This window comes from Stegostoma tigrinum, chromosome 40, assembly GCF_030684315.1.
Source record: "Stegostoma tigrinum isolate sSteTig4 chromosome 40, sSteTig4.hap1, whole genome shotgun sequence".
Lineage (NCBI taxonomy): Eukaryota > Metazoa > Chordata > Chondrichthyes > Orectolobiformes > Stegostomatidae > Stegostoma > Stegostoma tigrinum.
In genome coordinates this window covers 6,430,312-6,452,961 of record NC_081393.1, presented here as the reverse complement: position 1 = coordinate 6,452,961, position 22,650 = coordinate 6,430,312, and the positions used below count along the sequence as shown (strand labels likewise).

The window sequence follows — 22,650 nt, the reverse complement described above, 5'->3', positions numbered from 1 at the left end:
TGCACACGTGTGGTTTGAGTCCGGAGGCAGCAAGGTTGGACAACCTCACTGTGTGAACATTTCAAACAGCAGTAACTGGTTTTTATTTACAATTAGCTATGAGGTTCTATGACTTATTCACCCAGGCATTGCAGTTGCGTGAGTCTCAAATTTGTGTTAAATTGAAGCAACGTTACTTTTGCTGTGATGTTGAAGTTCTAAATTAAAAACATCTTTCACTCTTGATCTGAATTGCACGTGTTGCATCAGTTGTTCCACTTGCAACACTACTTTGCGGGATGGTTATCTCTGTATTGAGACATGTAAGAAAAATGAGATTGGAAAAGGATTAACTCAAAGGACAGATTTTCAATGTTATGGGAAGACTTCACTGGGCTTCTGCAGGCCAAATTTCTGCTGTGATCCAAATGTTACCACTTTGTTGTCCACAATATTCTGAAAATTCCAAGTACAGTTTCAGACAGATGACATACTGCGTTGTCTTTTGATGAAGGAAATTAATGATGCAAGCCTGGGTAGTCATGAGCCTGCTGTTTAGTGTTGTATTTTCTCTGAAATTAGAATACAAGAAGAAATATAACTCTAATTAGATTGTATTTCCCAGGCCCTCCCCCAGCGCCCCACACCCCATACACAGACTTTCATTTGTTGAGTAACTAACCATTTAACTAACCATTTTGCTTTCCTTTTTGTTATTTCTGTTTTTGCTTCTCTGACTTGCATCTGCCACTGTTGAACTTTGCTAAGACTCTCTCACCGGAGAGGACTCCATTCTTGACTATTCTCTCCTCTCTAACCCAGTGACTGAAATAATTGATGAATTTACTCCCGTAATTTCGTCTGGTCAGGTTAAGCCAGGTAAGAACACCTAGTCCTGTGTTTTATCTCTTCAGAGCTTGTGCTTTATAGTCTTGGCACTTTTGATTTCCTCCTGTGGCTTTAGTTTATTCCAGATCTTTTATAAGAAAGTCACATGTTGTAGCTCGAAGCTGTGGGAGGAATTTATTTTAAGATGTTTGAGCAAACTACTTTGTTTTGCACAATAGAAACTCCAAACAAATTGGGATCTAATGTTTACCTACTGGCATACTGGGGGAGAAGAGTCTGAGTCTATACGCTTACCAGGATTTTAATTAAAACTAGGACTGTGTTGCTGTGACAATTCTGTATATGTTGATGATTTTGTATGGCTTTTACAACAGACAACTGCAAACTCTGTTTATTATTTTCTGCCTTATATACAGTACTGTGCCGTTGTGACTTGTTAGTAGGGCTTTCCATCTTAAATAAGTTCTGTCTCTTTATTCTGAGGAGCAGTTATCTCCAAATAGAGATGCTCATTGTTTCTGCTCTTCAATATAGATCCATGTGCTAATGGCTTCTTAGAATCTCTGCAATGGATTTTGTTAGACTGATCCAGTTTTAGTTTCAGTTGTGTTAGCTGAATAGCAGAACAATTGACAAATGAATCAGAGGCAGTGACTCCATTTCTTTCTTCTTCCCACACTCCCTTCTAAACAACAAACTTAATAAAAGTCCTGGATGGTTTCAAGCAAGGTCAAAAAATGCTGACTTGAAGGAACTTTGAGTTGCTAACTGCATTTGAGACAAGAGTCAAAAGGGGGAGACAACCAATGAAGAATATATTCATGTTCTTCGAACCATGAATCGTCTTCCTCATATGCAGATGGCTTCAAGCAGTGTGGAGTTCCCCTGTCTTGAAGGCTGATTAAATACAAGTTGGGACAAAAAGTTCTTTGCTTGGTTCTTTGACTAAGTTTTTCCTTTACCTCATTGGAGCTTCCTAGGCAGGGCAAGCTGCAAGGGTGTAAAAGAATGGTGGTAGTTTGTTAAAGACAATGTGTCTTTACCCTCTGCTTGGCTTTTCAGACATAGTTTTATCATGAATAATTGTCTGTCCTTGGTTTGTACTGCAGGAATCACCCAGCAATGTCAAGGAAGGCGATATCATGCCTTGTATCCAGGAACTTTAAGTCCCCGACTGTTCATTTCCTGGTAGTTCCTGCATTGGGCCTGCTATTGCTCCAAGAGAAAATATGCCCTTGTTGCAATTAAGGGCAGCAAGGAATTCATCTGTCTAAAGAGACAGGTGATGCTGATTAACAGAAATGATTCGGAGAAGAAGTTGTGGATTTGTCCAAACTTTTGAAGGATTTTGATTGAGTAGATCAAGGAAAACTGCTTTGACTGGCAGGAAAGTTGGCATCCAGAAAGCACAGATAGGAGAGAAAGGGGAAAGCAACCAGGCGGAGCTGAGAATTCTCACTCTGCCATGCATTTTTGGTGTTGAAAATATGCCAAAAGATTTGTCAGTACCATTCAAAGGCATTTGAGTCACTAATTATATTGGAACAAGGTTGGAAAGCAAGCGTTGATAGGGGAAGAGCAGCAGGTAGGACTGACTGGATAGCTCTTTCCAAGAGCCTGTACACATTTGGTTGGCTAACTGGCCTCTTTGTGTGCTGTATCTTTGAATGAATCACCAGTCTGCCAGGTGTCTCTGTTTCAGTTCCATTCTCCTTAAGTTAATGTAAAAGTAGCTTTGAATGTGTGTGCAAACTCAGACTGGGAACAGTATCTGACAGTACACCCAGAGGCTACAGCAGTTTATTTCTATAAACGCCAGTTGCCCCCACTTAAGACCATAGATAGGTGTGTCCTTTGACCTCTGTGTGATCTTTATCCTTTCACCTGTTGAAAAGATGATCATTGGTGTAATCTGTCCTTGAGTCTGAGGCACCATCTTATGCTTGTGGAAACAGTGTTGGAGTCTGATCCAGTGCTTGTGTATTTCTGAGGTTTAGCAGCTGTGCTGTCCCTGTGCCCTGTCTGTGTCTCACCCAAAGTTGAAGAACTTTATGCGCGGATTTTTGCTGCAGAGGTGAGGTGTAATTATTGGTAATGTAAGCTGCACAGTGATTTACAGTGAGTGAGACAGAAAATGCTTCGGTAACTGAACAAGGCTGGCAATGCTGGTGTTGAGAGAAATAGAGTTAACATTTCAGTTCTGTAAGCTTTCAGGTCAGATGAGAGATCACCTGTCTGAAATGTTAGCTCTTTCTCCCTCTCTCACAAATGTTGCCTGACTGCTAAGTATTCTGTTTTTCTTCTAGGTTTCTAATATCTGCAATATTTTGATTCTGTGTGAATGAGAGAGTGTGGAAGGCAGGCAGACTGGTTACGCATTTCCAGATGCATCTTTCTTAAATTCTGCAGCTTGCAAATTCCATGTAGAGTGCTAGTTAGTGTAGTGAGTCAGTACCCACATGCAATTGGGTGCATATATGGGTCTAAGCTCTCTTCTTGTTGGCTCATGAAGGCCACCAGAAAGAAAAGATTGGAAACTCATAAATCCAAAATCTACGTTGAGGTCTTGTTTACAGATGATATGACAGTTTTAGGAAGAGGATTCCTAACCTTGGTAAGAAATAAAAGCACTGTATGAAATGGCAGTTTTGCTGTCACATCTGACCTAGATACTTAATATGGGGAATTGAAATGGCAGCATTCCTGAATATTTTAAAATGATTTATCAGTTTAATCTTTTCAGCTGCAATGACTTCATGCTTGGAATTGTTTTACTTGAGCATTGTTATTCACAATAATGTGTAAGGAAACATTATGTGCAAATATTGTATTACAAACTGCATTTCAAAATCTGAAGCATTCAAAGAGTTATGCATTGACAGACTGAGCCAGTCGCAGAGAATGGAGGCTTGTGTATGCAGTTAACCCACATTATAAGTTCTGCATCTTGAACGACTGGCCTTCTCTCAAGGAAAGTTTGAGGGCAGAGATGCTGCTGGTGGGGGACCTGGTTTGGTGGATGGATGATGAGGGGGATGGGGTGTGAGTCACAGATGTTAATTGGTGAAGGCAAGACGGGAAAAAAAAGTGCCAAAAATGTCAAGTACTTGGGTGACTGAGCAGAATAACAGTCTGTCAGATCATTGTAAATTTTGAAAACACAAGGAGGCTTGAAATGTTTTTTGTTCTCGGCAAAAGTGAGAGCTCCATCTGATGCAAATGGCAGAGTTGGATGGACTCCATTATGTAAAGTTTATATCGTCCACAGCATGCAAGCATCAAGTTGTGAAAATTTTAAGAATGGATTTCAAGTTGTGAACCACCCTGTTCTGAGCCACCAGCTTTGTCAGACTTTACCCCTTCCCTTCCTGTTTAATGTCTTAACTTCCTGATTAATCTTGTCTGTTAACATCCGTACCTCCTCCCTTTTACATGCTGCAGAGGATACTAACCTCATCTCAGACTTTGATCTGTCTATTAAAAATGACAAAGTGGAAGAAGATGAATTTGACCCCATTCCCGTGTTATCAAAAAATTCGCAAGGTAAGCTTTGATTGAAACAATATTCACTGTTGCAAGTAGTGATGTTCCGCTTTACTTCCATTCTTCATGCCTTTCATTGAACCATCGCAGGCCAGGGAAAAAAAATGCGGGTGTCATTCAATTCTGATTGTTAATTCCTGTCGATGTCCTTGATAACTTCCACGTTACATCAGTGCTTCAGTTTTGACATGAATTTTCATTTTCAATTCATCCTATTTCCATTGGTAACTCGCAAAGCTTGAATTGAATGCTCCAGTCAAGATACTAGAAGCAATGTTAATGTTAATGTAATGAACGTTACTTTGCTGGGTGGCTGAACATATTACTGATGAGCTGCCAAGGCTGGCCTTCAAATGTTGCATGTGGTTTGATGGGACTTTGTTTCTAAACAGTCTCATTCTTCAGTTGTCATTCTCTGCAATGGGCTCTGTAGTCGGAGAGTGAACAGTTCTTCCTCTTCAGAAAGACAGTGTAGTTAGAAGCATGACAAATTATGACAAGAAGGTCTTTTTTTTTTCCAATGAGCTTGGAGGTGACCATGATTTTTAAAACACCTTTGCAGTCTTGTTCCAGCTGTTGTCTGAGAATCTTGAATGTGGCAGTTCTGGACAAATATGAAGCATCGATCTTCAAGACTTTCATGCAATTCCCAAATAATTTTTGGCTGGATTGCTTACACTCCAATCCAGTTCCTGCATGAAGACTATTTTGTTGGAGTCAAAATGCTGGACCAATACCTGGCAACCTCCTTTACCGAAGTGGCTGGGAGTTACCAATAACTAAATGCTTCATTGAGCTAGTCACTTAAGTACTGTGGGTGCAAGAGCAAGCTGGAGGCTGGGAATTCGGTGGTAAATAATTTCTGAGAGCACTAGATCACACGGATTACAGCAGTTCTGCAGTGAGTAACTGTGCTCCAACTCCTCAACGCTTGTCCACCATCTCCAAAGCACAAGTCAGAGTGTGATGAATGAGTGCAGGTCAAAGCAGCCTTTCTGACTGGCTCCGCATTCATTGTATGAAACATTCACCTCCCCCCCACATGACGGATCCACAGTAACAGCAATATATACCACCTATTGGATGCACTGCAGAAACTTAGAAAGGTGCCTTGTGTGCCATGAAGGAGGACAAGATACATGGGAACACTACCATCTGCAAGTCCACCCACTCCAAGCTACACACTGCTGATGTGGAAATATATCACTATTCCTTTAGGCCCATTTCTGACAGCACTGGGACTATACCTACCTTGCAACCAAGGACTGCAGTGGCTCAACAAGGCAGCTCAGCACCACTTTTTCAAATCCAGTGAAGCATGGGTAGCATTTGTTGGCCTTGACAGTGACAGTCCTGCTCCATGAAAAGAATATGAATTGAGCATTTGGACTATCAAGTAGCTGTGCACCAGCTGCTGATTCTGTTTCTGAGTAGGCCTTCGGGTTGACCTGTGAGTTGGTCACTGTCTCTAAAGTTGATAAGCTAGGAGTGTTCACTGAGATTGAATCCATGTCCATCAAATCTCTTGGCTAAAACACCAGAATAAATCAACTTTTCTTGGCCACGTGGAAAGAAAGTTGTTCTGGCAGCTGTCTTGGAATGCAGATAATTCTGTTCATGATGAAGTAACTTTCCTTTGTCTTCAGTGCTTCCCGGGAATTTCTTTTTGTTCAGCAGAATAAGTGGAAGAATAACAGTGAGTTGCTTTCTGACAAATACAGAAAGAGAATTGAGTTTTGAAGGTGGGACTTGTTTGAAGATGTGAATGTTCTCTGCAGCAGATCTGACCAGGCATCGACACTCATTCATGAGCCGTAGTTGACAAAGGACCACAGACATTTCCCTCCATTGGAGACAATCAGTGATATAACTCGAAGGGCACCATCTCAAACCTGGGATATAGCAAGGAGGCAACTCACTGTCATCCTTCAAACCTATACTGTGTAAACAAAGTACAGTACTGGATAAAAATCCGTGACAGCACCATTTCTAACATTTCTCTGTGGTCCGCAGTAAATGTCTGCAGTCTGACTTTATTCTCGCGCCTTACAGCCTCATATTCCCCAGAAGATCATCAGGGGTTGTGTCAAAAAGAAAGCAAATCAAAACATAAACAATGTCAGCTGGCCTTGGACTTGTAAAGAAAAACTTAGATGGAGTGACTAAGGCATTCTTAAACACTAGAATAAAAGTAATTTATCTAAACAGAATTCTAACAATTTCTCCATCAAGAATAATACGTCAAGAATTGTCCCAGTTCATGTGCAAGGCAGTTAAAGAAAAATAAAGTACTTGCTGTCGGCTTTTATGAGGATGGATGGCGGAATGTGGCTTAAAAACAGGAGAATTTTTTACCTTCATTCAATTCACCTTTAACTTACAATAACTAGTCTGTGTCCATGCTCTGGCACATGATGGAGAATTAACAATTGGAGTTAGAAGTAAAGCAGCCACATTATTTGGGCTCAGTTCATGCTGATGCTTTTCGTTTCACTCAGTAAACTGAGTCTTTACACTAAGCTGTCTTCATAAACAAAGCTACTTATTTGTCTGCCTCTTAGCTCTTCCGGATATGTGGAATTGAAGCATTGTGGCATGTTGCAGTCTTCTGATATCTTGTAAGACTGCCTTTATAGTTTGCCTGTTGCTGGGCTTCTCTTAAGAGTCACAATACCATAAAATTCATTCACCAAAAGAGCACTTCTATGCAGAAGGTAACTCGCATTGATAAACTGTAGTTCCGGCAGTCTGCATGTGTCTTGCATTTCCCCAACGAAGTAAGTGCCTAAAATTGCCGCTGACACGTTTGTCTGAAAACAGATCCAACCTGCAGCAACCACGACGTCCATCATGGAGACAGCAAGGAAGCAGGTCTCAAAATCACTGCAGCTAGAATGGGGATCCCACACCCTCTGCTTTTCGTGGCCATCTGGGTCCAAGTTTCTTGGGCAACAGACATGCAGATTTCTGCTTTCCTAAGAAAGAAAGCAACATTTTAGGAATAAAAAATGAACTAAATACTGAATAAAAAACATCAGGCTATTTAAGTTACTTTTTTTGCACTGGTTCAATCTTTGCAGCCCTTTGAGATGATCCGCATGAAATTCTCAGATAATAACCCATGTCAATAGAGGTTCTGTGGCACAGGGCCTGAAGCTATACATAGTGATGGCAAGCCTCCTGTGTCCTTTTGCTTACATGGCTGATCATGAATCTCTCATGATCTTACTGCCTGCCGTTGGCATTTTTTGGAAGGCTTTACAACTTGGTAGTCAAACTGTTTAGCTGTGTTACGAACGCACCGTCTCTTGCCGTTGGGTCCTGGAGTGAGATTTGAACACAGAGCTTCCAACTGAAGCAGGAGCATCATGCGTTGATGCCTCTATTGACAAGGGCTATTATGTAAAAATTTTACGTGGACTGTCTCAAAGGGCTGCTGAGATTAACCCATTGCAAAAGAATATTCTTCAAATAATTCTATATTTTACATCAATATTTAGTTGATATTTAATTCTGAAATTTTGATCTCTTTCTCTAGAAAGCAGTAACTTGTGCTGGGATCTGTTTATGTACATTATTGGATATCCTGACTCTTGAAGGGCTTAACTCTTGATTGACGTCAATCCCACCTTAATTCTGATGTGCTGTCTCTTGTACAGAAAGCAGAGAAATAATTGAGAGTTCAGGAGCTTCATAATCTCAGAGAAGTATTCTTAGAAATGAGCTTGTGTCAAGGAAGTTTAGTCCTGAAAGACGTTGCCGCTTGGCTTATTTAAGTAACTTATGCAATTTACAACAATTTGAAAAGAAGTACCACCTTGAGACAAATTTTGTGTCAAGAACTGACCGGATCAGAAATTGGCTTGCTGAAAGAAGACAGAGGGTGGTGGTTGATGGGAAATGTTCATCCTGGAGACCAGTTACTAGTGGTGTACCGCAAGGGTCGATGTTGGGTCCACTGCTGTTCGTCATTTTTATAAACGACCTGGATGAGGGCGTAGAAGGATGGATTAGTAAATTTGCAGACGATACTAAGGTCGGTGGAGTTGTGGATAGTGACGAAGGATGCTGTAGGTTGCAGAGAGACATAGATAAGCTGCAGAGCTGGGCTGAGAGGTGGCAAATGGAGTTGAATGCGAACAAGTATGAGGTGATGCACTTTGGTAGGAGTAACCGGAAGGCAAAGTACAGGGCTAATGGTAAGATTCTTAGCAGTGTAGATGAGCAGAGAGATCTCGGTGTCCATGTACACAGATCCTTGAAAGTTGCCACCCAGGTTGACAGGGTTGTTAAGGCAGACAGTGTTTTAGCTTCTATTAATAGAGGGATCGAGTTCTGGAACCAAGAGGTTATGGTGAAGCTGTACAAAACTCTGGTGCGGTCGCACTTGGAGTATTGCGTACAGTTCTGGTCATCGCATTATAAGAAGGATGTGGAAGCTTTGGAAAGGGTGCAGAGGAGATTTACTAGGATGTTGCCTGGTATGGAGGGAAGGTCTTAGGAGGAAAGGCTGAGGGACTTGAGGCGGTTTTCGTTAGAGAGAAGAAGGTTGAGAGGTGACTTAATTGAAACATATAAGATAATCAGAGGCTTAGATAGGGTGGATAGGGAGAGCCTTTCTTCGAGGATGGTGACGGCGAGCACGAGAGGGCATAGCTTTAAATTGAGGGGTGAAAGATATAGGACAGATGTCAGAGGTAGTTTCTTTACTCAGTAGTAAGGGAATGGAACACTTTGCCTGCAACGGTAGCAGATTCGCCAACTTTAAGTACATTTAAGTCGTCATTGGACAAGCATATGGACGTATATGGCATAGTGTAGGTTAGATGGGCTTGAGATTGGTATGACAGGTCAGCACAACATCGAGGACCGAAGGGCCTGTACTGTGCTGTAATGTTCTATGTTCTATGTTCTAACTGGTTTCAAACTCTGTGGCCATTTTAAAATGTGTCAACCTTGGTTCATTGGTTATACTTTTTATGCATGAGCTCATAATCCAGGCTGACAATGTCATTCTGTCCTGAGGAGTGTTGCACTTTGCAAGGTGCTGGTAAACCATGAAACTGAGACAGATTCTGCACCATCATTTGAAGAGTGTTATGGACCAGATCAAACCTAACTTTTTCTCAGTTTCAAAGCAAGGGCCAGATGTTGTGTTCTGGATGCAATTTGCTTGGTCAAACTGCCTATCTTGAAGCAAAATATGCTTTCAGATCATAAGACATAGGATCAGAAATTAGGCTATTTGGCCCTTTCAACTCTGCTCCACCATTCAATCACGGCTGATAAGCTCCTCGACCCCATTCTTCTGCTTTCTCCCTTGATCCCCTTGACAATCAAGAACGTATCTATCTCGGTCTTAAATGTACTCAATTACCTGGCCCTCTCAGCCTTCTGTGGCGGTGAATTCCATAGATTCACCACTCTCTGGCTGAAGAAGTTTCTCCTTATCTCTGTTCTAAAAGGTCTTGCCTTTACTCTAAGGCTGTGCCCTCGGGTCCTAGCCTCTCCTACCAATGGAAACATCTTCCCAACATCCACTCTGCCCAGGCTATTTAGTATTCTGTAAGTTTCATTTAGATCCCCCCTCATCCTTCTCAACTCAATGAGTATAGTCCCAGAGACCTCAAACATACCTGATATGTTCAGCTTTTCATTCCTGGGATCATTCTCGTGAACCTCCTCTGAACCTGCTCCAGGGCCAGTACATCCTTCCTGAGATATGGGGCTGAAAACTGTGCACAATACTCCAAATGTGGCCTGACCAGCACCTTATAAAGCCTCAGTACTACATCTCTGCTTTTATACTCAAGTCCTCTCCAAATAAATGCCAACATTGCGTTTGCCTTCCTGACTATTGAGTCAACGTACAAGTTTGCCTTGAGAGAATCCTGGACTAGAACTCCCAATTCCCTTTGCACTTAAGACTTCTGAATTTTCTCCCCATTTAGAAGATAGTCCATGCTTTCATTCCTCTTACCAAAGTGCCTGACCTCACACTTTCCCACATTGTACGCCAGCTGCCACTTCATTGCCCACTCTCCTAACCTGTCCAAATCCTTCTGCAGCCTCCCATCTCCTCAATACTATGTGTCCCTCTATCTGCCCTTGTATCTTCTGCACATTTAGCCAGAATGCCCACAGTTCCTTCATCTAGGTCATTAATGTAAAAAGTAAAAAGTTGTGGCCCCAACACTGACCCTTGCGGAACACCACTTGTAACCAGCTACCATTCTGAGAAAGACCCTTGTATCTCCACTCTTTGCTTTCTGCCAGACAGCCAATCTTCTTTCCATGCTAGCACCTTGTCTCTAACATCATGGACCATTACCTTACTCAGCAGCCTCCTATGCGGCACCTTGTCAAAGGCCTTCTTAAAGTCCAGGTAGATAACATCCATTGGCTCTCCTTGGTTTACCCTGCTCGTTATTTCCTCAAAGAGTTCCAGCAGATTTGTCAGGCATGACCTCCCCTTGATGAAACCATGCTGACTTTGCCCTATTTTACCATACTTTACCATACATTTATTTGTATGCTAAAATTAAAAGACAACAAAAGAAAGAAGAAATTGGAATAACTTAACTCTATTGGAAAACTTAACAGAACTATAGATTATTTAACCATGAAGTTAACTGTTGCAATGTTGTACCATACCAGAAACACTCTTGACAAACATTCTTGGCAAAAACAAATTTAGTAAAATACCATCAGTAGAGCGACCCCATGTTTTAGCTGTAGTCAAGGGAGGAATAAGAGCTTCTACATCCAGCTTCAAAATCCCAACAACTGCTACTGAAGACTAAAACTAAAAAAAAGATTTGTTCTGTGGGAGCTTGACCCAACCCTTTCAGGCTGCCTCTACTGTTCCAACTTTAAAAATAATCTCAGGGTCTCACAAGCTGTTTACTTTTCCTGGCTTTGGAGCAGACTGCTTAGAACCTCTATCTCAATTTTTCTTTATTTAAAAAAAGGACAAAATATGCCTCTTAAAGCCATAGTATTGCCTCAAGAGACTTTTTTGATAGATTGCCCAGTGTACTCTCCCAAAATTGCTGCTCAAACATATATGTAATCATTGGATTTAGGTCCTTTATTCTACTTTGATTTGATGGGATTTGGATCCCTGGGAAGTGTAATGCCAGGTAACCAAGCTGACAGCACTATACATGGACTGTAATATATTTCGGGGTGTGCTGGAATCAGGAAAGGTGCTAACTAAATGCAAATCTGTCCTTTCTTTGTGAGTTGTAACCAAGAAGCGAAATCCCTTTTTTGCCTTGATATAAGCTTTCTAGCCAAGATTGATGAATAGCTGGAGCACTGCATCATTTTGCTAAGTTAGTTGCAGAAACAGAAATCAAATGTGGCATTCTAAACCAGGGAAGAAAGCTGCAGTCACACTGAACCAATGGACTCTAACAATCAGTTGAGCCACTTGACCATGTTATGTTCAGGGTAATTCACTTCTCATTTTTAAATGAACAGTGCTGCAGTTCAACTGAATTACACAGCAACCTTGCATTTCTAATTCATTCTGTGCTAAAAACAGTTTCACAGTCGATGGAGGTTGGCTTCTGTAAAATCAAAACTCAATTTATTCAGCAGTGAGAATTACTTGGAAATAATTTGGATGTTAAATGATCACCACTTTGGCAATTTGTCTTTGTATAAACCTTTTTCCCCTCTCCAAAATCTTCCAAGGTTTAAAAAAACTGCACATAATGTTGCACATATTGCAATGTTTTCGTCAATATTATGAATTGAAGAACAGAGTTCAGATTGAGTGACACCAGCATTTATATATTTCGTGGTCTTATGCCTATGTGGAATTGCCATCAACTTTTTGTTTTGTTGCAATTCCTATGCCTTTATTTATGATGGAGAGGCCTCTGTAAACTTGTCACATTTGTATCCAGCTTCCACATAGAGCCATTGCTGAAAGTAGGATGCATTTACATTGTGACCAGCTCACAGAGAAGAGGTTGCATTGTTGATGTGAATAATAGTGACCTCAAACAGCAATGCAAAAATAAGGGCAGAACTTTCAGTTGCAAAATGTGGAGTGAATTCAATCTGCAACGCTTGCTTCATTTACCCTTCACACATTGAATCCAACTTTAGACTGTGCTTTGTTTTAACACTCCTCATGCAGCATCACATGAAATAAGCGTTAGAAATTTGCTCCACCTTTTTCCTCATTGCGTATTTTCTGGCGTTTTGTTTATCTCATGAAGTTAACTCTTTGCTCCCTGATATATATCAATTTGTCTTGCCCTTCCAGGTCATTCTAGAAACAACAGTGGGAGCTCTGAATCCAGTCTTCCCAACTTAGCTAGGTCTTTACTGCTTGTCGATCAACTGATAGACCTGTAGGATGGCCCAGCAAGCACGTTAAGTTCAGCAGTCCTCTTCATCAACATTTTCATTCCCTCTGGATTTTCCATGCAACCTGTGACGAGGGCTTTTCTAACTGAGGAACTGAGCTGCATTTCCACTTTCTTGTCTTAACTTACTGTTGTGTCCTATTTAACCAGCATGTCCTTTCTGACATTTTTCATGATTAAAATAGATTTGTTCTTGACATTTTTGGCAGAAGTGCAATGAGGAAGAAAGAATACTGTTGCACTAATTCAAGGCGAAATTGTCACATCGCGAAGCTCCAGATTACTGTGGAACTGCCAGTATCGACACGTTATGTGATAGTTTATACACAGAAGCAAAATCTGCTTGTTTCTAGAAATGATGTGACAAAGATTGACAGCTTGTCGAGTTGTGGAGAATCTTGACTAAAGACTTTTACAGGTTTGCATTTCAGACAGAAGTTACATTGCCCCTGACTTGCATTCATGTGGTAATGGAACCTTTTGATACACAAAAAAAAATTGAAATTAGCATGACTTGAGACTTGTCCCAAAGGTAATGTTGGATTTAGGACATGTTTTATTTTATGTATGAGGATGGAGAACTCTGGTAATCTGTCTGACTATTATTTTGACAGCTTGGCACCAGGAAATAAAAATAACAATATACTGGACCAGAGCTAATAAGATCCCAAAGTTGACAAGAAAATGTTTTGACCCCTAACATACCATTAAGCCACTTGTTTCAGGAAAGAAAGAACCAAGGAATGGATAGGACAGCGAAAGATCATTCAATCTTTTCACTATCTTTCTTTTTCAAAGCTGTCTTTAAAAGTCATTCAAATGAGATATGTAACATTTTTGAATTGAGATGTGTTACTTGAATTGTATCTATACTAGACAGGAAGCCTTGAGCAATATACGTTGAAAACTCATCAGTGTTACAGTAAAGGCCGAATGTGCAATGACTTGTTTCAATGTACAGATCACTGTTAAGTTATGCTCTTTCTTTGGTGAAACTATTAAGCACTGTTAAATAAGTCATTCAACTTCCATCTCTCTCCTTCTCTATCCCTGTTTCTCTTGTCCTCACAAACAAAATATGTGCTGTTTGGTTGGAATAGCAAACTCTGAAGTAACTAGATCTGCCCATCCTTGCACACTTGGAAAATATTGCAGCATTTTAAAGCACTGTTTCACTTTGAGGAAATTGAAAACTATTTCTGATGCACTTTTTATTGTGGATAAGAGCTGCCAAAATAGAATTTTACAATGCAGTTTTGGAGGTTGAAATCTGCAGTCCCGTGTGATGCATGGATCCACATGACTTTTCTGCTGAGCCCATTTCTTGATACGCAAACTGGAATCTCAAAGAGAGAGGATGAACAGATGTTTAGGAATGAAATATTTTGAATGCTGTTGTGTTGCCTTCCTGCACATCCCTCCTCTGTACTTGTTTCTGATAGAATGTAGTGCTTTGAATCAAATAGTCCTCACACCAGTAACAATGCACAGTAATGTGGTATCTGCAATCTTACATTGTGAAATGGCAGTGAGATTTCTGGCATTTATTGAAGTGGGATTGATTTCAAGGCAATGAGATTCTGTAAATTGTAAAGTAAAAAGTTGTTTTCTGTAAATTGAGTGGCTTGAGATGAAGCATTGTCAGAACATAAGCACAGCTTCAGTCATGTTGCTAAGACATCCTGTCAGTTGTTGCAAGCTTGACTATTATTATCTGCAAATCACAAGTGTACTAATCATAATGTTTTGACAACATTGAAAATGCAGCCCAAGGATTCAGATGCAGACTATGTGTCTATTATAATGTAATTTATTTTGCAACAGTGCTTCTTTATTAAGAGTTTTGTCCCTCTGCAATGATTATCTGGGGTAGGAGGAGGAGCAGGTTTACTCTGAACAGGATTTCATTACTTAAATACATGTTGGGTATTATTTTTCAAGGCAAGGAAGGAAAGCTGACTATTTGATGCACATATACATCTTTCCTTCATTGTTCAGAGAGCATGATAATGTCAGGGAAGCAAGATGTTCACCAGTGGCTTTCAGAAGAAACTAAGATAACTACTTGAAGGAGCAAAATAATTACTGATCCAAGCCAAGCAAAGGAGATTGGGACTAACTGGATTGTTCTTGGCAAGAGCTGGCACATTATCAATGAGCTGAATGGTCTCCGTCAGTTCTGTACTTGTTTTAAGATTCAAATTTTTTTGATGAGCTGATATGCGTGAATGGCCCATTGATTCCAGAAGAGCTCCTTCTGGTAGAGAGAGACCGGATTTCTACTTTGCATGAGTTTCTCTGTTCTGGATCCAAATTGCACTCACTGCTGCTAAGAAAATTGGAACCTTCTGCATTTCTTAAGGCATTGAACTGTCAGCAGTTCTAATTTCTTAAACTTGCAGGATTCAAGTGACACTGCGGCAAAATGGAAATTAGCAAGCAATAATAGGTGTCAGGCGGAATGGATTTTCCCACCCAACTTCAAAACATAAGGACCAGTTAACCAAAGTCACACAAGGGATTAGCATCAAAGGATTTAAGTGACTCCCTGGAGGAAAAGAATACATTTTCTGGCAATTAGGAATATAATTGATCAAAAAGAAAATGTCACACAGTGTTGCGTTCATTATTTTGTGTACAACATTTCCCTATTTTTGCTAGAAGACTGCCTTGTGATTGATCCTGCTGTCTCATCCAGGTGTAGACCGAGACAAGGGCACATGAGACTATTGGAATTCCAAGCTGATAAGCCAGACCTCTGAATCTGAGGGACTGGTACAGATAAGGTGATCTTGCCATTGAGTAGAACAGACAGTTTGAAGGAGAGGAGATGGTGACAAGTTGGCTGTGTTGTGCTTCATCCAGTGATACATATAGTGGACCAGATCAGTCTTAAATCCACAAAATATAAAATAAGGATCTGTTTTAATGAAGGAAATTTGCACCGTTTGTTCACTCTGAGTCAACTTTACCCACTAGAAACTGATGGATTGACAGATGTATTCTGAGTGTAAGCTAGTATTTTAGAATACCATGTTGGGAAGGTAGAAATGGTCACTGCACACCATTGTCCTTGATTTGATTACGTCAACAGAAACAGTTTTGCAACCTAATTTTGCACTTGCATCTTTCAAAAAGGTGCATGCTTGATTTGATCTTCACAGAATTAGTGACTGATGCCTGTGAAGCTGATGTTAATTTATTGGAAATGATGGCTGAGCTGGGCCTCAAAGTGGATTGATGCAGTACACATGAGGAAGCCATTTTTCAACTTTAGATGTTACAGTATGCCTTGATTAACAATCAAGTGTCATGAGAAGTGACTCTCTGAAGGGGCATTACTCTATAGGAGCAGAACTAAACTGTTAGGCCCATGAAGTGCATTGAATTTGGTGATTGATTCGTATTTAGCATCATTAATAATGGTTAAGTCATGAGAGAGAGGTTGATTCTTGAGACAAAGTGTTCACCTGACTTTGCTGTTTAAATCTTTTTTCTTTGTAACATTCTCAGGGTGAATCACAGAATTGGTATATTTGTTTTGACTTTCTTTCGCCTCTCTTTCAATAACTTTGTGTTCAGAAAAGGAAATGGTTTTTAAGCAAGAGATTGTCAATGGCCAGTCATTGAGTGAGATGTGTCTCAGTGCAGCTGGCTTACGGCGATTAGTTATTTTGCTGCATGTAGTAAAGGGCATTGTGGATGAACCTCCTGAGTGAACTTGAACAGTGTCATTTTATTCCTGTAGTTCTTCAGCTGAGAGTGTTTAATGTCTAGGAACCAGGAAAGGGGAGAAAAAAGGAATGAAGAGGTCATTGACTATTTTCAACAGCATTTTTTAGCTCGTTTGACACTTCTGCTCACCATTAAGCTGACTGGGCAAAGAAAATGAATTCTGGGCTGTTCAAAGCATGCCTCGCTACTGGGAAAGGAAGATACATGGATTGGTGTTTTCCTAAATTAACGTCCTTATTGGGCTGTAATCCGGCATATAGGATTCTGTTTTGTTCTCCAGCGTACACTACCAGTGGATACTCTGGGAGTCAAAATGTCAAATTTGTTGGTGTCAATCTCCTATCAGTGTGAACCTTTAGATATGAACACTGTTCAGACTTGCATAGGGGTTGCTTGTTTGTCAAAGTACGGCAGAAACTGTAACCAGTGCAGGAATTCCATTCTCAGTCGAGTGTTTGCTCTGACTGTGACAAGTAGAACTCGCATGGATGTTGGTGTGAATCATTGTTTTCTGCTACTTATTACATTCCCCGGATTGTTCTGAAAAATGAGAAGTTATTGACTGTTCTGTTTGCCATGTCAGAATAAAGAAACTGGAATTGTCTTCCATCTTTTGTCATGACCTTACAGTGAACCCCTTTGTAGTCGGCTGAGAGCAGCTAGAATGGAATTCTGGAATTAATTGTTATTTTTATTATAGGTCAATCTCATTTCAAACAATGAGAAGTTGACATAGGTTGAAATTATCCATATTAGGTTTTTAAATATGGCAATGGAACTCCAAGTCAATGCTCAAAAGCATTGGGACAGGTTGAAAGAAGGTGAGAATGAAGTAAGCAGGATGTAATGGTTGGATATGTTAGAGTTAAATGGTAAGGTGGGGACTAAAGCCCCCGGAACTCAAAATCCTGCCATTGTAACGGACATCTCCATTCGTGCAGGAAGACAAATCAACTTCTCCATCAAGCTTGCCACACACATACTGCCTGCAAGTACGTTATTTGTTTCTTCTTTAGAGGACTCATCACCAAATCACCCAGTCACCTCATTAAAACATTTGGTTATAAGCACTGTCCATCAGGGGTTTTGCAACAATTATGTTGTCAAGTCACCATAGTCTTAACAGACCATTGGTCTCTTATGAGAGGGAGAGAGATGACTGGTGATGGTTTAATTTGAGGTCCATCACATCTCAGGCGAGAGGAGAAGTTGAGAAGGAGAGTCGTTCATGGTAACCCCAGCCAGCTTGGGAATTGAAGCTGCATTGTAGGCATCGCAGTGCTTTGCAAACCACCGGTCCAGCCAACTGAGCTAAACCGAACCCCAACCCATGCAACAATAACATATTAGGAAGGGAAGGAAAAGAGGGAAGGGATTAAATTAACATCGAATTGGTGGGGGAGATAATGCACTCCAGGCCTTGTGGTACCTATCTTTTCATGAATGCTTCAAGGGTCCTCCAAGGGCACTTGGACACAAACAATGCCATTTGAGAGAGGTAGGCATTCAGGATTTACAACCGTCTCCAAGCCCCACTGCCTGGACTTGCCGATGCCTGCTTCAGCCGGGCTCACAAAGAGAAACACATTCTTCGTCCACCCTTCCCTTCCACCTCACCACCTGATTGGGAATGGGGTAGAGGGGGAACTTGTGAGGGGGAGCAATTCAAGAAAAGATTGGCAAATGACACTCGGGCACTTTTACAACAATGGGCAGTAATTACATATCTGGTTCATAAATGTCCTTTGGGGGAAAGAAACAGTTGTTCTTAACTGGCCTGGCTTTCATGTGACTCCTTGTCCTCAGTAACAGAGTTCACTCTTAATTGCCCAATGCGAGATTCAGGGTAGGCAATAAATGCTCAACAAACCAGTAACGCCGTCAACTAATAACTGAACTAAAAACAAAGATCTGGAAGAAGCCAAAGTCTCTGATGCTTAACAGTAAATTTCGAAGTAACTGAAATTATTTATGCATGGAGTCATTCTCCGATGCCTCTCTTGTAATTTTTCCAAGGCCACCCACCAGTGGAAATGACCGATATTGGGCACGTCACAACAGATGCAGTCTAACCAAAGGCTTACACAATTAATTGAGTAGCATCCTTTGGTTTCTGCTGAATGGTTTCATTTCCACAACCCAATATTGTGTTTCAGAGCGCTTTTCTGTATAGGCTGTAAAACGTGGCTAATGCGCAGTAAAATCTCAATCTCTTGTCTCTCTTAACCACTTACAGCACCGTTCCTACTAAATGATGAACATACTCGAGAGTTGGTCCCACCAACGCACTTGTCACTGTAATTTTTGAGCTTAGATGATACTAGCTGTTGTCTGGCTGAGGCTCCTTGCCTCATCTAGATGTCTTTGCATCAAATTGTGTTTCTCTGCTGTCTTTAAATCATGTTCAGATTGGTGTAATTGCAATCTTAACCATCATATTCCCAATGCTGCTATCCAGTACATGATAAAATCTCTTAACTGGAGGTGGCCTTGGACTGATTCCTGGAGGTGACCAACAGGAACTTGCATCCAAGCTGAACCATATTGATGAATTACAATTTGTTTGATTTGGACCAGCTCCAAATGCCTTGTATCAAATTAACCATTTGTAAAGTTGCATGTTATCCAAGCTTTCAGCCAATCTTGAGGATATAATGGCTATCATAGTTACGCCATCCTCTTGTAGAGTAATGTGGTGAGTAGTCGCAATTAGCCTTAGCTTTTCGGAGCCATGTTAAGTCCAGGGTATATCTCATAATCTGTTCTCTTTACTATTCGTTGTCAAGGTCACCTGTTGGATCTGCCTCTTGGGTACTGTAGTGTTATAGTATTTGTTTAGGAAATCTGGGGATGATGAAGGAAGTTTGTACTTCCTGATGTTCTCATCTGACAAATGTGACAAAGGCACATGTCAACATATTAATAAAGATTGTTGTATTATCAGACAAGGTGGGATAAGTAATATGTGCATGTCAGTATATTCAACTTGAATTCCATTTGTGTCATTTTGAAAGACAAGATAAATTCCATATGCAGTAACTTGTCTGGCGTATGTCTGACTTAGCTTTCCAATACCTGCTCCTCCTCCTGTGTTCACCTTTCATAGTTCCACTATGTACTGTACTGAATTCCCGTAACGTCACTTTATCATCTGCACCCACATACACCTAACTACGAGATAGCACCGAGATATGCCTGGATTGTAAAGGACTCAATCTGAACAGATTTTCAGCATCTGATAGATATGTGATTAAACAGTTGCAAACATTGCCAGTTCTGTGTAACGTTTTCCTTTTCCAGTGATGAATTATGTTGTGTTTATTCTTGTTCCAGTGTTGCATCAGCAATAAAATTAATTTCAACATCACTAGTTTCTGCTTGTCACGCCTGCAAGATTTCATCTTGGCCTGCCAAAATTGAGTTGACAGATAAAATTGGACTTGGACAGAAAAATAAAATGTGGTCCCAACAATCTGGTCAAAATTAAGCATCACTAATTGGGTCAGTATTGTGCAGTGGCTGAAATTTACTACAGTTCAAATGATTTGAACCATGCTTTGTGAGTTATTGGAAAGGAACTATTTTTAATGTTCTGTTATCCTTGCAATGCATCAAGTGAAGTTGGCTTTGTCAAATCTGAAAAGCAAATTCTGCACACAGGGTTGTGAAGTGCTGTTGCGCACCTTGCATGGTGACCCACATGATGAATGTCGATCGTAAACTTCATAAGGAGAACCATTGGTAGCCGAAGTTCAGGGGCTCTGCTGACAAGACGATGAGGTTATTTCAACCTCTGTTGTGTGGGCCAAAGTTGATCATAATGCATCAACCTTGTTGCTGCCCTCACATAGACGAGTGTCTTGCTTCCAATTTCACTGGGCAGCGAAGGCCAAGACAAAGTGATCACCTCGGAGTGGCATTCTGGTGCTATCTCGCTGGACATTCTATCTGCCAAATCCTGCTGATGCAGGCGTATGTTGCTGATAAGATCCACAATGGCTTGGGAATGCAAGCCAATACTCTCACCTTCCCTGGGTGCCCCGTATCACATTTCTTTGACTCCCTCACCTTGCTATGGGTTCACTGGAAGGAAAGCCAAGGTATGTGTGAAATCTGTCATGCACATATGAGCAGATTCTGCTGATCTGTTTTTTACTGGTACACTGCACAAAACTGAAGCCGGCCACAAAAAGAGCTTGCAAGAAGTCAGTCTTGAATCTATAATTAGTGGTGAAAAAGCATTTATAAAATTTGGTCCTTCTTTCAGAGTAAGAATGGCTTTCAACATCAACCTTGATCATGAAATGAGCTAATAATGTGACAACATCCAGTCAGCTTCATTCTGTAGCTATTCATATAATGTTGGTTCTTGTTCGGCACCCTGGTTTAAGCCATTTCAAGCCAATCTGTATTCACATATTTTGTTTCGATAATTAATTAAAGTTCCTGCTGTGATTTATTTATGTCCCTTCTAATAACTGGACTCAGCTGCATTCTAATTGTTCTTGCCAATGTCTTTATTGTTGTAACCTGAAGTCACATTTTTGTAACCTGCACTTTATTCCTCATTTGTTTTGCTTAGAACAGAACTAATGTTATTTTTCTAACTCCATCAATTGAAATCATCTACGTTTGAACTGCCTGTTAAAATGTCCTCTCCAATCTGAGGTTTTATTGGAGGCTCATGTGTTGCAAACCTATGCAACCTCTGCTACTGTAGTTTCAAATCATTGTGGGTTAGCAAGTAGATCTCTTGAAGGTCAGTCCTATCTCCCTTTGCTTTTGTATTTGTATCGAATCAGAATATGCTGTTGTGGCTTGTAGTTATTCCAGCTGCAGTATTGTGTGATTCTAGTGTACATTGTGTGACGTATGTTGTATGTGCACTCTTCAAAACCTTTACCAAGGGAGGTGCTCTGGTTTAACACAAAATCATTGGGTATTATTTAAAGTAAAGGGTTTATCACAAGCAGTGCAAGAAAAAAACTCTGTACCCGGATTTGTGATATAATCAGGACAGCAATTGTGAAACCCTCTTCGAGAGGCTTTGATTTGCTTTGACTTTGCTGTATGATTTCAAACTTCTAGCACCTGTGTATTTTTTTCTCTCTCCCTGGCTTACACAGACAGTGTGTCAATGAAACGTTTTATTTCTGCTCTTCCACATGGAACCTGCTTCTGTGTTCTCCAGATTAAGCTTTTAGAATGCACCTTGTTGTTTTGGTTTCCCTTACTCCTCGAAGAGGCTGAGTTCCTGGCTCAACGCATAGTAAAATGCGTAAGTGACCACCCTTCATGTGGCACTGGCTGACAAAGTCCCTCTTCTGCATTGTGCCTTGGCAAAAGTGGAAGAGGGGCATAGCCAGGTGACCAGTGACAACGCTACCCCACCCCAAACCACCATGGCCTGCTTGCCAACCATCGTTCTTGTTGCAAGAAGAGCCCTGAAGTCCTGTGTAACTCCCGCGAAAGGAGAGGTGTACCAGCCCCATTCTCTGCAGTCACAGTACTTATTGGCATGCTTGTTGACATTAAGTAGTGCAGAAGAGTGAATGTTTGAAGCATTACTGAGCAGAGTAAAGCTACAAATCAAAGCAGACTATTTTTGTACAGATTCTAGTGACTAAAGGGGGGGATTGCCAATGATGACGTTGTATCTATACTTTACATTGTAATGTATCCAAGTGATCACTTTCCCAATAAATAATGTTTTGATGCATATATCGTAAAATAAGATTTGCATTGTGTCTTCATCTCCTTTGCTGATCAAAGAAGGTTCGGCAGAGAAATTCTTGTGTTAATTGAAGACATTTAAATCCCTTCTGCCACCACCTCCAAGTTATTTTGAACATTGTCGTAGTGTGCTGGGAAAGATCACAGGTTTGGATTCTGATAACACTTGAGTTGTTCAAATTCTCATAAATCTAAGATTTATTTTTCCCCCAATAAATTGAGTTGATTGGAAAGTAAGGCAGCTTCTCGTCTAGTTGGTTGAGTGTTGGAGGGTGAATTTGTGCCACAGCGGTACAGTGAATATCAAGTACTTACATTTTAAGTCTGGAACCTGGCCCTGATCTCCAGCACAAAGCTCCCCATTGAATACATGGCAGCACCTTAATTGATGCTCACAGTATGATCAACAGTAGACACGAATGCTGCG

The 22,650-nt window shown here is 40.7% G+C and overlaps 1 protein-coding gene across 7 annotated transcripts in view; it reads left to right on the top strand.

Moving 5' to 3' along the window:
* The window catches only part of aak1b (AP2 associated kinase 1b), a 119,351-nt gene that overhangs the window by 83,678 nt on the left and 13,023 nt on the right, over window positions 1-22,650 (top strand). Inside the window, exons 19-21 of one of the 7 annotated variants that reach the window (XM_048522763.2) lie at window positions 748-858; window positions 4,270-4,371; window positions 12,653-22,200. The exons of the other annotated variants lie outside the window; for them this stretch is intronic. Of the exons in view, the coding sequence (XP_048378720.1) occupies window positions 748-858; window positions 4,270-4,371; window positions 12,653-12,744 (305 nt within the window). The 3' untranslated portion in view covers window positions 12,745-22,200. Of the gene's footprint in view, window positions 1-747; window positions 859-4,269; window positions 4,372-12,652; window positions 22,201-22,650 lie in introns of those variants that run through there. 7 annotated transcript variants of the gene reach the window in all.